The sequence below is a fragment of the Cetorhinus maximus genome, chromosome 11 (genome assembly GCF_964194155.1).
Source record: "Cetorhinus maximus chromosome 11, sCetMax3.hap1.1, whole genome shotgun sequence".
Taxonomy (NCBI): domain Eukaryota; kingdom Metazoa; phylum Chordata; class Chondrichthyes; order Lamniformes; family Cetorhinidae; genus Cetorhinus; species Cetorhinus maximus.
The window spans coordinates 63,661,906-63,677,855 of record NC_135889.1 but is presented as its reverse complement, the minus strand read 5'-3'; the positions used below and the strand labels follow the sequence as shown (position 1 = coordinate 63,677,855).

General features: G+C 43.0%; 1 protein-coding gene across 1 annotated transcript in view; it reads right to left on the bottom strand.

Moving 5' to 3' along the window:
- The window catches only part of col28a2a (collagen, type XXVIII, alpha 2a), a 145,582-nt gene that overhangs the window by 27,754 nt on the left and 101,878 nt on the right, over positions 1-15,950 (bottom strand). Inside the window, exons 24-29 of the mRNA XM_078552112.1 lie at positions 12,829-12,897; positions 11,720-11,788; positions 10,597-10,665; positions 9,929-9,997; positions 9,707-9,775; positions 1,190-1,270 (exon numbers count right to left, since the gene is read on the bottom strand). Coding sequence (XP_078408238.1) covers positions 1,190-1,270; positions 9,707-9,775; positions 9,929-9,997; positions 10,597-10,665; positions 11,720-11,788; positions 12,829-12,897 — 426 coding nt within the window. The remainder of the gene's footprint in view (positions 1-1,189; positions 1,271-9,706; positions 9,776-9,928; positions 9,998-10,596; positions 10,666-11,719; positions 11,789-12,828; positions 12,898-15,950) is intronic.

The following is a 15,950-nucleotide window of genomic DNA, read 5'->3' as shown; positions in this document are numbered from 1 at the left end:
ACAAAAGAATGAAAATTGGATGGGTTCTTTAAAAAGCAGATGATCTACTTCATCAGATTGCTGTTCATGTAGTGAAAATGAAAATTTACCTTATTGTATCTTGTATTCATCAAAATGAACCCATATCATTTACTTGACTTTCAGGTGCCTACCATGGGATTTTGCAGTTTGCAACTAGATGCCTTCTGCTTCCTGACATCTCATGAAAGTTGCTATTGGGAAACTCTATTTTCATGTGTATGCTTCCCTCAGTGGTTCTTGATCTGATATTTCCAATGATTAATGTAGAGATTAATTAATCATTTTTCAGGAGATCAAAAACAAACTTACCAAGATGAGTAAATAACAACTATCTTCCAAAAATGTATTCCAAAAATATATGAATAAAATTTTTAGAAATGTTGGCGTTTCTGATAAAGCAACATGGTACTAAAAAGTACAATAAGTATTGCAACAAAAAAACTTACAAAACCTGTTCCCATTGAAGAACATACTGCTTCCTTTGAGCCCACTTCAAATCCAGGAAAAATAGCCCAATTGTACCACAAAAGTCAGGAAACCTGTTCAAAATTGCCCACCAGAATTCTACTCTTCCCCTTCTGAATGAGGATACAATCATGTGCCACTTTTAAGTCCACATGGGAGAGGAGGTGGCACAAGTTAATCAATGTTATTGGCTGGGCAGAGTAAATAGGGAGAAGCTGTTCCCGCTCGCAAAAGGAACGAGAGGGCACAGATTTAAAGTGATTTGCAAAAGAAGCAAATGTGATGTGAGAAAAAACTTTTTCACACAACGAGTGGTTCGGGTCTGGAATGCACTGCTTGGCAGTGTGGTGGAGGCAGGTTCAATCGATGCATTCAAGAGGGCATTAGATGATTATTTGAATAAAAACAATGTACAGAGGTACGGGGAAAAGGCAGGGCAATGACACTAGGTCATAATGCTCATTTGGAGAGCTGGTACAGACACGATGGGCCGAATGGCCTCCTCCTGTGCCATTAAAATTCTGTGATTCTAATTCTGTTACCGGTAAGAGATAGGAAGGAAATAATCACCAGTTAATGTCTAATGAATATGAAGCAGTTCATTTACAGAGAATCTGATGGCTACAACTTAACATTTTCAGGGAAATGTTAGCATGAAATAACAAAAATGATTAATTCAATATAGGAACAATTATACACTTACAGGTGCACCAGCAGAACCAGAATCACCCACATCTCCTTTATTTCCCTTCTGTCCTCTTTCACCTGTCAGACCATGGTCACCCTGCAATATAAAGTAAAATGTTGATTTCATGATCACCTGATTTTGATTGTACATTTTTTACATAATGAATTGCCATGTATTGGCTAAATTTAACTGTTGTTTTCATTTACATTAGATACTATATTATTAGAAAGATCCAAATTTTCCAAGGTAGCTCTTCTTCCTAAGAACAAAAGTGTTTGGAGTGAGCACAGATTATTTGCCTCACAAAGTCAACTCTAACAAATGTTCATGTAAGATAATACTGAAACATGGGGTGGAATTTAATGTTGGTGACAGGGATCTCGCCCGCCAGCCAGAGAATTGGTAGGAGCCCCGCATCACCTCCGTTAGGGAAGGCCTGCTGGAATACAATACCCAACCGGCACTTAACTAACCAGCGCAGACTTTCCCCAGGATTTAGGACCCTGGGGGTGGAAATCCTGCTCCCTTCCCTCCAACCCCCAAGAGCTGCCTGCTGATCAGAGGCCAGCAGCTCCAAATTGCCAGTCAGCGTCAAAGGGAGAGGCACCTGCTGCAAGTAATGTACCGACCAGAGGCCTAGAATCGGCGAGCGACCCAGGCCACAGATGAGTGAGGGCAGGATGGGGTTGTAGGGAGGAGTTTCTGGCTGGGGAGGGAGAGTTGGAAAAAAGGGCAGGAGGGGAGTTCTCAGGGGCCCCTCCTTTCCGATGCCAGCTCCCTTAATCAGGCATTGAGTGCCTTTCAATAAGGGGCCCACCCGGAAGCTTGCAAGCAAACCTGATAGGGTTTGTATTTACAGGCTCCGTGTGAGGTGACTCCCCTGCCCACTGCTGGTTGAATGCGAATGACGGCGGGCTGAAGCCCTTAAGTATAGCTACAACACTGGCATCTCCCCAGCTATGTAGAAAATTGCCCAGGTATGTCCCGTCCACAAAAAACAGAGCAAATCCAACCCGGCCAATTACCGCCCCATCAGTCTACTCTCAATCATCAGCAGTGATGGAAGGTGTTGTCAACAGTGCCAGCAAGCAGCATTCATTTATCAATAACCTGCTCACTGATGCTCAGTTGGGTTCTGCCAGGGCCACTCAGCCCCTGACCTCATTACAGCCTTGGTTCAAACATGGACAAAAGAGCTGAACTCAAGAAGTGAGGTAAGAGTGACTGCCCTTAACATCAAGGCTACGTTTGATGGAGTGTGTCATCAAGGAGCCCTAGCAAAATTGAAGTCAATAGGAGGCGGGGGAAAACTCTCCGCTTGTTGGAGTCATACCTGGCACAAAGGAAGATGGTTGTGGTTGTTGGAGGTCAATCATCTCAGTCCAGGACCATTGCAGCAGGAGTTTCTCAGGGTAATGTCCTCGGCCCAACCATCTTCAGCTGCTTCATCAATGACCTTCCCTCCATCATAAGGTCAGAAGTGGGGATGTTCACTGATGATTGCACACTGTTCAGCATCATTTGTGACTCCTTACATACTGAAACAGTCCATGTCCATATGCTGCAAGACCTGGACAACATTCAGGCTTTGGATGATAAGCGGCAAGTAACATTCGTGCCACGCAAGTGCCAGGCAATGACCATCTCCAACAAGAGACAATCTAACCACTGCCGCTTGACGTTCAATGGTATTACCATCACTGAATTCCCCACTATCAACATCCTGTGGGGTTACCATTGACCAGAAACTGAACTGGACCAGCCACATAAATACTGTGGCTATGAGAGGAGGTCAGGGGCTGTGAATTCTGTGGCTAGTAACTCATCTCCTGACTCCCCAAAGATTGTATGTCATCTACAAGGCACAAGTCAGGAGTGTGATGGAATACTCTCCACTTGCCTGGATGACTGCAGCTCCAACAACACTCAAGAAGCTCAGCACCATCTAGTACAAAGCAACCCGCTTATATGGCATCCCTTCCACCACCTTCAGCATTCACTCCCTTCATCACCGACACACAGTGGCAACAGTGTGTACCATCTACAAGATGCACTGCAGCAACTCACCAGAGCTCCATCAACAGCACCTTCCAAACCTGCGACCTCTACCAGCTAGAAGGACAAGGGCAGCAGATGCATGGGAACACCACCTTCAAATTCCTCTCCAAGTCACATCCCATTCTGACTTGGAAATATTCTATGTTCTTGGAAATGTATGTTCTTTCACTGTTGCTGGGTCAAAATCCTGGAACTCCCTTCCTAACAGCATTGCGGGTGTTCCTGCAACATATGGATTGCAATGGTTCATGAAGGTGGCTCACCACCACCTTCTCAAATGCAATTAGGGATGGGCAATAAATGTTGCTCCAGCCAACGACGTCTATATCCCATGAACAAATTAAAAAAAAGTGGGCATTAATTTCCCACTTAAGGGCCTCAAATAACATCAGGAAGAATGGCCATCCATGAGCCTTCCCGCCCTGGACTTAACTGAGGTGGAAGTGGGGGGTCAGTGGCCTCCCCAACCCGCACATTCCTGCCCAGTTAAAAGCCTCCCCCGCCACCAAAATCACCTCGCTGGGGGAGTAGGTAGAGTCATTAAATTCCGCCCACAGAGTCACCTCTTAATCAATCATAACCAGTTGATCTTCTAATTTACGGAAGATGTTTAATCTTCTAGCTTCTCTGAAAGAATTTCAACCAATGTTAATATCTCTATAATTCTCATTTTCCCTTCTCAACAAAGATTTGATTCAACTCCATTTTAAAGTGTTAACTGACCCTAAACCAATTGCTTCAGTTTGCGCCACAAACCTGCTAACTATAAAAAAACTTCTTTCTAAACTCTAATCTTGTAATTTTTTTTGCTCATGTCTTCTTATCTTATATTCGTCGTCCAAGTTAGATAATTTGATACTATGACCTAGGTTTTTGTCAAGTTGGGGCGACTCGAGAGACCTTTAAAATTGGTGGGAGGGACACAGATGCGGAAGTCCCTCCTCCATTTTTGCCGAGGTGGGTAGGGGCGTGGTGTGAATTGCATAGGTGGGAAGCCCAAACTCAGCAAGGCCATTTGATTTGACTACTGCGTACAAACACACCCAATTTTCTTTGCTTCAATCATCTTTAACCCACGATTTTATGGGGGAGGCGTAAACACTCGTGAAGGGTGGATTTAAGTCTGTTTAAGTGTCATAGTCTGAAGTGATTTAAATTCCCTGCTCTTTAAAATTAAAGAAAAATCAATCTGTAGCTTTCACTTAGAGTAAAAAAAAAAGATACCCATTGCTGGAGTTCATTCATTGAGAGGTCATATGGTGTAGTTTAGAAAAAGCCATTAACCACCTGTTTTTCCAATTTCAATAGACTCCATTGTTTAGATTCCCAAGGTTTGCTATTATAGATGAGCCCATTATGAATACTTGGCTGAGTTTCAAAAGGCCTAGAACCAGTTATCTCAGCAGTGGGCTGTATAGACACTTTGAGTAACAATTTTAAGATGTTAATAAAGGATTAGCTATCTTTGTGTGGTTAGCAAAATAGATGCTTGTATTTACAGCATATTGACCACTTGAGGGGATATATATTTTTGAATAGATTTCATGAATGCGTTTTTTTCCAGTATCAAGTGTGTTTGAGTGACAGCTTGTTAGTTTTTTTTCATCTCCACATGGCTCCTGAGGGCTGTCCATAGTGGATAATGGGTGAGTGGCTATAGAGGATATATGGGGGCATGGGGAATATGAGGGGGCATGGAGATTTGAAGGGGCATGGGGAATTATGAGGGGGCATGGGGGAATGAGGGGACTTAGGAACATAGAACTTAGGAACAGGGGTACGCCATTCAGCCCTTGTAGCCAGCTCCGCCATTCGATAACATGACAAATACATGAATAGGATGGGAATAGAGAGATACGGACCCCGGAAGTGCAATATGTTTTAGTTGACGGGCAATATGATCAGCACAGGCTTGGAGGGCCAAAGGGCCTGTTCCTGTGCTGTACTTTTCTTTGTTCTTTGATAAGAACATGACTGATCTGATTGTCATCTCAACTCCACTTTCCTGTCTGTCCTCCATAACCCTTGACTTCCTTATGTGTCAAAAATCTACCTAATTCAGCCTTGAATAATTCAATGATCCAGCCTCCGCTGCTTTCTGGGGAAGAGTATTCCACAGCCCAATGACCCTCTGAGAGAAAAAAATTCTCCTAATCTCCGTCTTCAAAGGGAGACCTCTTATTTATAAAGTGTGTCCGCTAGTTCTAGTCTCCCCCACAAGGGAAAATATCTTCCTGCTATCCACCCTATCAAGTCCCCTCAGGATCCTATATGTTTCAATAAGATCACCTCTCATTCTTCTAACCTCCAATGGGTAAAGGCCCAACCTGTTCAACCTTTCTACCTAAGATAAGCCCTTTATCTCAGGAATAAATTGAGTGAGTCTTCTCTGAACTGCTTTGAACACAATTATATGCTTTTTCAAATAAGGAGACCAAAACTGTACACAGTACTCCAGATACGGTCTCAGCAAGGCTCCGCATAGCTGCAGTAAAACTTCCCTACTTTTAAATTCCATTTTCCTTGCAATAAAGACCAACATTCCTTTTGCCTTCCTAATCACTTGTTCTTCCTGCATACTAACTTATTGTGACTTCTGTAGCAGGGCACATGATCTCTCTCCATTTAAATAGTATACTGCTCTTCTATTCTTCCTGCCAAAGTGGACAAGTTCATATTTATCCACATTATACTACATCTGCCAAATTTTTACCCACTCATTAGCCTATCTATATCACTTTGCACACTCTCTACCTCCTCTTGACAACCTACTTTCCTACCTACCTTGGTAAATTTAGCTACCATACATTTGGTCCCTTCATCCAAGTCATTGATATAGATTGTAAATAGTTGAGGCCCTAGCACTGATCCCTGTGGCACTTTACTAGTTACATCTTTCCAACCTTAAAAGGACCCATTTATTCCAACTCTCTGCTTTCTGTTAGCAAACCAATCCTTTATCCATGCTAATATGTTACCCTGTACACCATGAGCTTTTATTTTGTCTAGCAACCTTTGATGTGGCACATTATCAAATGCCTTTTGGAAATCCAAGTACACCACATCTACAAGTTCCCTTTATCCACCTTGCTTGTTACTTCCTCAAAGAACTCTAATAAATTAATTAAACATGATCTTGCTTCACAAAGCCATGCTGACTCTGCCTGATCCCATTATGATTTTCTAAGTATCCTGCTATAACTTCCTTAATAATGGATTCTAGCAATTACCCTATGACCGATTTTAAGCTAACTGCCTATAGTTTCCTGCTTTCTGTCTTCCTCCTTTCTTGAATAAAGGTGTTATATTTGCGATTTTCCAATCTGCTGGGACCCTTCTAGAATCTAAGGAATTTTGGAACGTTATAACCTATGCCTCTATCATCTCTGCTGCCACTTCTTTTAAGACCCAAGGATGCAGGCCATCTGGTCCTGGGGACTTGTCAGCCTTCAGGTCTAATAGTTTCCCCAGTGCGTTTTCCCTTGTGATGATGATTGTTTTAAGTTCCTCGTTCCCTTCGCCGCTTGATTTTCAAGTATCTTTGGGAGGTTTTCCAATTCTTCTACAGTGAAGGCGGACACAAAATACCTGTTCAATGCTTCTGCCATTTCTTTGATTTCTTTTTTTTAATATATTCATTCATGGGATGTGGGCTTCGCTGGCTGGGCCAGCATTTATTGCCCAGCCAGACAAGTGGGGAGTATTCCATCACACTCCTGACTGGTGGACAGGTTTGAGGAGTTACTCGCTACAGAATTCCAAGCCTCTGACCTGCTCTTGTAGCTACAGTATTTATGTGGCTGGTCCAGTTCAGTTTCTGGTCAATGGTAACCCCAAGGATGCTGATAGTGATGGTAATGCCATTGAACATCAAGGGACGATGGTTGGATTCTCTCTTGTTGGAATTGGTCATTGCCTGGCACTTACGTGGCTTGAATATTACTTGCCACTTGTCAGCCCAAGCCTGGATATTGTCTGGGTCTTGCTGCATTTTATTTCTATCTGTGCTAACAATTCATCCGTTTTGTTATGAATGATAGATACAGAGTCTTTAACTCTGTCTTTTTATCATTTTTGCAATCTCTGGCTTTATCTGCTGTTGCGCTCTTAAGTTTGCATGCTCTGTCCTTTCCTTCCACACTCCGGTTATCATCACTCAAATTGCTACCCTGCTCTCTCCCTTGTCGTTTCTCTTTAATTTACCACATCTCCCCTCACATGTTCCCTTCCCTCCATTACTTAGTTTAAAGCCCTCTCTACCACTCCACCAGAACATTGGTCCCAGCATAGTTTAAGTGAAGGCCGTCACAATGGTACAGCTCTCACTTTCCCCAGTACTGGTGCCAGTGCCCATGAATTGAAACCCATTTCTCCCACACCAGTCTTTGAGTCATGCATTCATCTCTCTAATCATATTTGCCCTATGCCAATTTGTCCATGGTTCAGGTAATAACACAGAGATTATTGTCTGATGTTCTGCATTTTAACTTAGCTCCTATCTACTCAATCCCTAAGCAGAACCCCTTTCCTAGTACTATCCATGTCATTGCTATCCACATGGACCATGACAACTGGGTCCTCCCTCCCACTGCAAGTTCATCTCCAGCCCCAAGCAGTTGTCGCGAACCTTGGTACCGGGCACGGAACATAGCCGTCTGGACTCTCGCTCTCGGCTGCAGAGAACTGTGTTATGCCCCTGGCTATACCATTCCCTAATACTATAAATTTCCTATTACTCCCTCCACTTGAATGGCTTCCTGCACCACGGGTGCCATGGTCAGTTCACTCAACCAACCTGCAGATCTCGCTCGCATCCACACAAGATGAAAGAACATCAAACCTTTTGAACAATTGCAAGTACTGAGGCTCCTCCACTTCTACCTTCTCATCCCCCTTACCTGCCTCATTTGTAGGCACACCCTCCTGTCCCTGACCACTGACCAAATCAAGAGACTCTATCCTAAAGGGTGTGATCTTCTTCTGGGACAAATTTTCCAGGTAACTTTCCCTCTCCCTAAAGAACTGCAGTGTCCATAACTCGGCTTCCAGCTCATTGACCCTGAGCCCAAGCTCCTTGAGCTGCAGACACACACTGTAGATGTGGCTGCCTTGGATCACACTGGTGTCCATCAGTTCCCACATGGTATAGCTGCAACACTTCACCTGCCCTGCCATCCTTATCAGATGTTAATTATTTTTCTTAATTAGTTTATGTTTGATAAACCCTACTATTACTAATAAGCTTTACTAGTGCTAGTAAACCTTAAAATGACAATACATTACTCGAGTTTTGGAAGAGAAACGAGAAAAAAATACTCACCCTGCGACCAATCACATGGAGAGGGCATGAGGTATGAGAGGGTCATGTGCAGGTGACATGGGGGTATGGATGGCATGGAGATGGCATGGGGGATATGAGAGGGTATGGAGAGCGCTTGGGGGATATGAAGGCGCATAGGAGCCTGAGTATGGGTGGGGGCATAATGGGGTGTGAGGGGTGAGGGCTACACGACCTAACAACCTTTAATACAACCGGAACAAAGTCCCAGAGAACCGTGGCGAACCTTCTAACCAGCCCTCCTCAGCACTCGCCTGCCTCCAGAGGCAATGGGTCTTACTCCATCCCACTTCCGCCACCCTGGAATGAAGTTATGGCGGGTGAGGGCCATTTTAAAGGAGACAGGTCTGCCGAGTTGGAAGTTTCCCATCTTGACCTTTCTGTCTCCTTCATGAAATCTGGCCCCATAACTTTATTTCTATTTCTCATTATTTTAAAGATCTTTGTGTTATTGATCCTCAGTTCTGAGGAATTGGTCATGTCCAGGCTGAGGGTGATGCGCCTGGATCAACATTTCAAGCGAACATCTCAAGATACTATAACAACACCTGGACAATCTACACATAAAACACCACAGCAGTAAGGTGGTGAGGTCACATTGGGATTGACATTAACATTTCAATGCCTTTCCTCTGTTTTGTATTGTGTTCTTGATGTTCTTGGACTCCCACCTGATGTTGATTAATATTGACCTGCTCTGCACTGACCCTGATCTGGCACTACAACACCCTACTCCCAAAGGATGAGCATGTTTGGCTTTCATTTGATTGCTTCCGAAATGACTGGCAGAGTTTTCCCTTTTTGAGGCAATGGTAGAATGGGAGGCAGGGTCCTGTGGCTTTCCTACAAAATTCTCCATCTGCCTGGTCGTATCTGAGCTTTAAGTCATTTTAAGGTTTACACATCGTTCATTCTTCCTGGAATATATCTCACAGATGGTTCACTCACAAATATGCCTTGTGAGAGGTTGCACTTCACCATCGTGAGGGCTTTGCATCATCTTGCAGGAGGCAGTGACAGTTCCTCCAACTTCATTGGGTGATGGAAGGGGATGGCTTTGCTTGCCAGTAGGCAGGTGGCAATTCTGGGCACTGATCAAGAGGAATTTATCACAAAATCCTAAATTGTCCACATACCTTAGGTCCCATAAATCCTTCTCCTGGTGGTCCACGAGGTCCTGGCAATCCTTGAACACCTTGGTCACCCTGTTAGGTAATAATGTTAGTTTCAATTCTGTACTCAACAATGACATAACATTTGTAACACCATCAATTTACTTTTAATAATAAATTACAATGTCCATCGTAATCACAAATTCCATACAAGGCATTTAATTTTGTTTATGTCATTCTACATACCTTAGGTCCCTGAATGCCTTCACCTGGAGGGCCCTGGGGACCAGGTGGTCCTTGTCTCCCTGCTATTCCCTAAATTGTAAGGGAAGATTATAATAAATTTGAATATAAATTTGAGCATAAGAATAACTAACACTTGCTGTACAATTGATTCACAGATGTTCAATTGCAATGTATTTGTGTAATTTGTGCATTTACTTGGATGTTCCCTTCCTGTAAATGCTTTTCTTCTTGAATCTATTTTGTTGATTGAGCAGCTATCTTGGCTTTGTTGAGATCTGGCAACTCAGTACACATCTCAGGTCGATGCTGGGACCATCCAAATCTATATGGATCCACTATTCATTGGATAAGCTCACTGAGCTTTGAAGAAGCACACATTCATGAGTTGGACTGGGCTATCCTTAGTATTGACCATATGAAGCCATATTGCAAGTTGGTAGGGGGATGGGTGAAATGAGCGGAAGAGTAAAACAAATAGGAAAACAACAAAAATTAAAGCATAAACCTTAGGTTGTCTTCTTGTCCTGCATTAAGTGTAACCCCTTAATTAATAATCAAGTAGTAGTTTTCTGACCACTGAGAAGATCATGGACATGTCTACTGTAAACTCCCAGCTAGAGATTTTAATGAGAAAATAAAGCATAACATGTAAACAGAACTGACGGTACCTTCTGACCTTGAAGTCCTTCTCCTGGAGGTCCAGCTATACCACTTGGCCCTCTTGCTCCTGGATCTCCCTAAAACATAAGATCAGTGAGAATTCTGATTCTGTTCTTCACCAAAAAATACAGCAGAAGGAATGTGGCATATTCATAGTGATTATTACAAATAAGTGTAAATTATGATATAAATGTGATTCATTTCTGCATTGGTAGTTTATGAAATTCATTCACAAGGCGGAAATAGGTTTTCCTTCCAATGGGGACATCTCTTATGACCTTACGATTCTGTTTATCAAAGTACTGGCTTCTGGTGTTGGTCTTCACAGCTGGAGAAAACCAGCAACAAACTGGTCTGGGGCAGTGGAGACTTTGATTTTCCTCGTGGGGCTCAGAAAACCTCTGCCTAGTTCTGTAAAGGAAAGTTTACCATTTACCTTAGGAGTGGTGGTGTGGGGCCTTCTCATCCTTCCAAAGACTGCTGATCTGCCTTCATCTGTGGCATCCCCACTTGAGTCTGGGTTATCATTCAGTTGGGGTCTCACTCTTGTAATTGGAACCTGATCCCGAGGCTCCCATCTGCTTCTAGTGGCTGTTTCAGCTAACTAGTGACCAGTTAAAAAAGGCGGCCAGGGAATTCCAGCAGAAACTGGACTAAGATATTTTAGAACCACTACCTTGGGCCTGTTGCTGCCAGACCAGATGGATTAAAATTAACCAAAAATGTTTTCTCATTGTCATTTTGATACAAGACAAAATTTACAACATATGATCAGACTCATAAAATAAATGCAGATAGATTTTATTTCCACTCTCCTAGACATAATGGCACAATTGAGCACAGGAGGACAGGGTGCACACCATATAAAACAAAAATGATTTTAATGTAAATCCTAATGTTTTCATTTTAATATTTATTTAACTGTGCATTTTTTTTGTTCAAGCTACTTACTTTGATCTTTTGAACTGTCACATGGCTTTAATGGCAAAATAAATAGTTAAAAATTTCAATTACATGTAAAGTTTAATTCTGTAATTAGATGTAGTTAGTTAGACTTGTATAATTTGTCAGGAAAACACTAAAATAAAAATTCTTTCCAATATTAATAAATAAACAAGTGTGTTTACATACCTTAGGTCCTGGGAATCCAATTCCTACAGGCCCCTGTTCACCTGTAGGGCCTGGAAGGCCCGGCAAGCCCTTTCAATTAGAACATAAAATATATTTAGGTTTTCTCCACCAATAGCCATTACATTTTCATTAAAGACTTATAACACTGCCAGATACCTGCAAAAGTGATTTTTTGATAAGAACATAGGAACATAAGAACTAAGAGCAGAAAAAACCCTCAAGCCTTCTCTGCCATTCAGTACAATCATGGCTAATCTTCTGCCTCAAATCCACTTTTCTGTCCACTCTCCACATCCTTTGATTCCCTAAGAAACCAAAAATCTATCAATCTCAGCCTTGAATACAATCGATGGTGCATCATCCACAACATCTGGATTAGACAATTCCAAAGATTCACAACCTTCTGAGTGAAGAATTTTCTCCTTATCTCAGTTCTAAATGATCAAACCTTTAACCTGAGACCATGCCACCATATTCTGGATTCCCTCACCCAGGGAAACAAACTCTCAGTATCTACCATGTCAAGCCCCTTCAGAAACTTGCATAATTTCAATGAGTTCAACTCTCATTCTTCTAAAATCCAGAGAGTATAGCCCAATTCACTCAGCATCTATAGCTCAACCCTCTCATCCCAGCAAAAGATCTACTCAAGCTTTGCTATGCTGCCTCCTAGGCAAGTAATCCTTCCTTAGATAAGGAGACCAAAACTGTACTCCAGGTGTGTTCCCACCAAAGTCCTATATACTTGTAGTAAAATCTACTAAGAGGAGAAAGTAAATAAGAAAAATTTCAACTGGTCTAGCAGTATTGTAATGTTGAATGAAATTAGATTTTCTGTTATCAAAGTGCTTATTATCTAAACGTTTAAACACCATTTATACTGCAACTTTAAGGAATTCCATCACATTTATTCAGTAAATCACAATTCAATAATTATTTATTTTTCATAGTTACTATAAAAATCTTTCAAGTTAGTCTGTAGTACATTATTCATCCATTCTGACATAAAGCTGCCATAATATTAAAAAAAATTGTTCTGAGAATGGCAAGGACTCGCATGAACCAAAACTTAATTTTGCCATGTTATGTTTCAATGCACAAATACTTACAGGTGCTCCTGGATAGCCATCTCCTTTTTGTCCGAATGGCCCCGGTGGTCCTGGGAAGCCACGATCACCCTAACATTGAACGTCATAAATATAGAAAAATGACTTCACATGCTAGATGGCAATAGGTTACACAGGTTTTTGTTGTAAAATAGACTAAGTTTTGTTATTCCAAGCTAATGGTCCTTCATGATCCAAGTGTAAGAAGAAAATTGAAAGTAGGATAAGAAAATTCCATATACCTGTCTTTCTGTAGGCCAGGTTCCATTTGCCCCAACATGGCTTCTATTCACCTTATTCAGTCCCCTGAGGATGGCAACTAACCATAAGTAAAAATCCTACAAAGGTAAAGCTCTGTGAAATTTGTTCAAAACACAAGAATATGAATTTGATTTACCTTCGCAACCTATAGGGCAGAGTTTTATGGGCCTCTGCTGGCGGGTTTTCAGATGGGGGTCCTACCTGGGTGGCCTTCCTGATGCCCTCCCGCCCACCTATCTGCAATTATATGGGGTGCAGTGAGGCCTAGGGCAGCCAAATAATGGTAACTTAGGGACTGCTTCCTGGTCCGGCCTTAATTTTGAGGCCGACGGGATGGGGTTGGGGGGAGGATTGTGGGATGCCTGGCAGGTTATCCAGCTCAGAATGCCTCCATCAGGTTTTGAGGCCAGGCCTCCCCACCCTGAAGTAAATAAGACATCTAAAACCTGTGTCTGAACAGGTAACAGATCTTTTTAATTAAATAGGGAGCCTCATACCTGTTTGCGGCTGCCTTTGTAAAACTGGGCTGCACTAAAGGAAAACATGGTCTATGTGCAGCTGAAACAGGAAATTGCCACCAAAAATGTAAGTTTAAAAAAACGTACTTACCTGAATGTGGAGCTCGGTCAAGTAGCAGGGCTCCTCCTGCGCCCTCTGCAGTGACAAAGACCATTGCCTCTCTCCCCTCAGCCCCCTTTATCAAAGTTGCCCATCTCGCAATCACTACTTCCCTCCAAATCACTTCCTCCCTCCCAGTACCCACCTGAGTGCTGTTGCTAGTGAAGCAGCAGCCAAAATTGAAATTTGCTTCACCAGTGAGCTACCTGGAGATGTCCAGAAAGTGTCTGCAGCTCAAGGCTCTCATGTAAATAAGGCCAGAGTCAGCTGGGCTTCACGCCTACCCATTCCGGCCAATTTCTGGGCCAGTAAGTTTCATAGGTTTTGGGGTGTAACCTTCAAATCTTTATCACTTAAACCAAATATTTATCCTGGCCTTTTTCTCAAAGGACACAACATTAGCATTTTCTGCTGGGAGTCAAATCCATATACATATTGTGCAGCATCTTTTTCCAACCTGTAGTTTATCCTGAGACTTGCTCATTTTGCACTTGTGTCTTTTCATTTTGTTACCGCAGTCCAATAAGCACTTCTGACATTTACATTATATTTACCTTGCAGCCTCTGAGACCTCAGTGTGGCAGGCAGCTGATCTGGCACGAATCCCTCCAATGAGAAACTTCCCTTGCAGCAAGACTGCACTGGGCAGCCATCTTGACCTGGTTCCATTTTACTAACGGTCCCTCCAGCCCCGTCTCTGCTCCTGCCACCTAGGGCCAATAAAAATCAGCCCCGGATGTTCCTCAGTACTCAGTGAGGTAGACGTTTAGCAGGATTTTTCGCTGAGCGGACGGGTGCACGCCCAACGTGCTCAAGTGTAAAATGATGCGCGATGACGTCAGGCGAGTGTCTTGATATCATCATGCACTCACGTGATTTTTCTGTCAGCAGGCAGGCGTGGGAGTCAGCAGCACGCCCACCGACAATTAAAAGACCTATTAAGGCCATTAAGAATGTAATTGAATTAAATTTTTCGCTGCCCGTCCAACCTTATGGTTGGCAGGCAGGCAAAAAGGCCAAGCAGCCTTTGCATTTTTAGTGAAACCTCATCCACCGGCGGGATGAGGTTTTGATCCGTCATTAAAAAAAAAAATTTCATCCTAATTTCTAACACGTCCCTGCTCATGACAGAGTCACATGAGAGGACATGTTTTTTAACACTTTAAAATTCTTTATTTTTTATTTTCAAAACTGTTCATCTCCCTGAGGCAGCTCTTTGCCTCAGGGAGCTTTTCCAGTGCGCACCTGCGTGCATGCGCGAAGTTTGCTCTTGCCCTACTCCCCCCCTCACAGGCAGCACTGAGTGCTGAAGCACACGTTTCACGCTGGGCGGGCCTTAATTGGCCCGTCAGCGTGAAATTGCGGTCCAGTCCCGATCGCGGGCGGCGGTCAGCTTCCCGCCCGCCACCGCCGAGCCCGCCTGAGAAGCGAACGATCCTGGCCCTCGACTTTGTGCGATAGTGTAAAATGGGTCTTACTGAGTTTAAGTCAATAGAATGAAAAATCGAGAGAGATGTAAAACAAGCTGCCATCTCAATCACTACCACCCATTATCACACAAAGTCAAAACCACCCCGTGAGTATTATGGGAATGCAAGTTGTTGCGAATATCATTACTTATTAACCACGTGGAGCATGGTGACAGTGGAATTCGCTGTTAGTTCAACTGTTACTCCAAAATTGACTATAACAACACCAGTGAATTAGCATTAGACATTAATACAAACACACATGGACATGCAGAAACTTCCTGTGATTTCGAGACAATAATGTGATACAAGATAACAGTTCTAAATTGCTTGAACTTATGTTGCTTTCCATAATCTGAAGCCCTCGATTAGGCTATTTTAATTATTCCTAAGATAAAATAAATATACGGCTCCAAACTAACTCACCTTTTTGGCAAGGCTTGGAACCTAAGAGTGGCATACTGGTAATCTTGTGGGTGGATTCTAGGTTCCAGGGTGGCGCACATTTCCACTCGGTCACTGCCCTGTAATCTCAGCACCCTATTTTTCATTGAGATCTTGAGCTTTCCATTTGTCTGTTTGCCAATTTTGCTGGAAGCTCATTACAACACACTGGCCATGTCTTCCAGTCTCGGATCGATCGAGCGACCTAAGACGAGTGTCAGGACCCTGATGAAGTCCCGATGCACTGACCTCCGTGGGAATTGCCAGGGAAGTTTGAACTTCTGATGGACAATTCCTCTGCTCCCCAGGATCCTCAGCGCACGTGTCCGACTC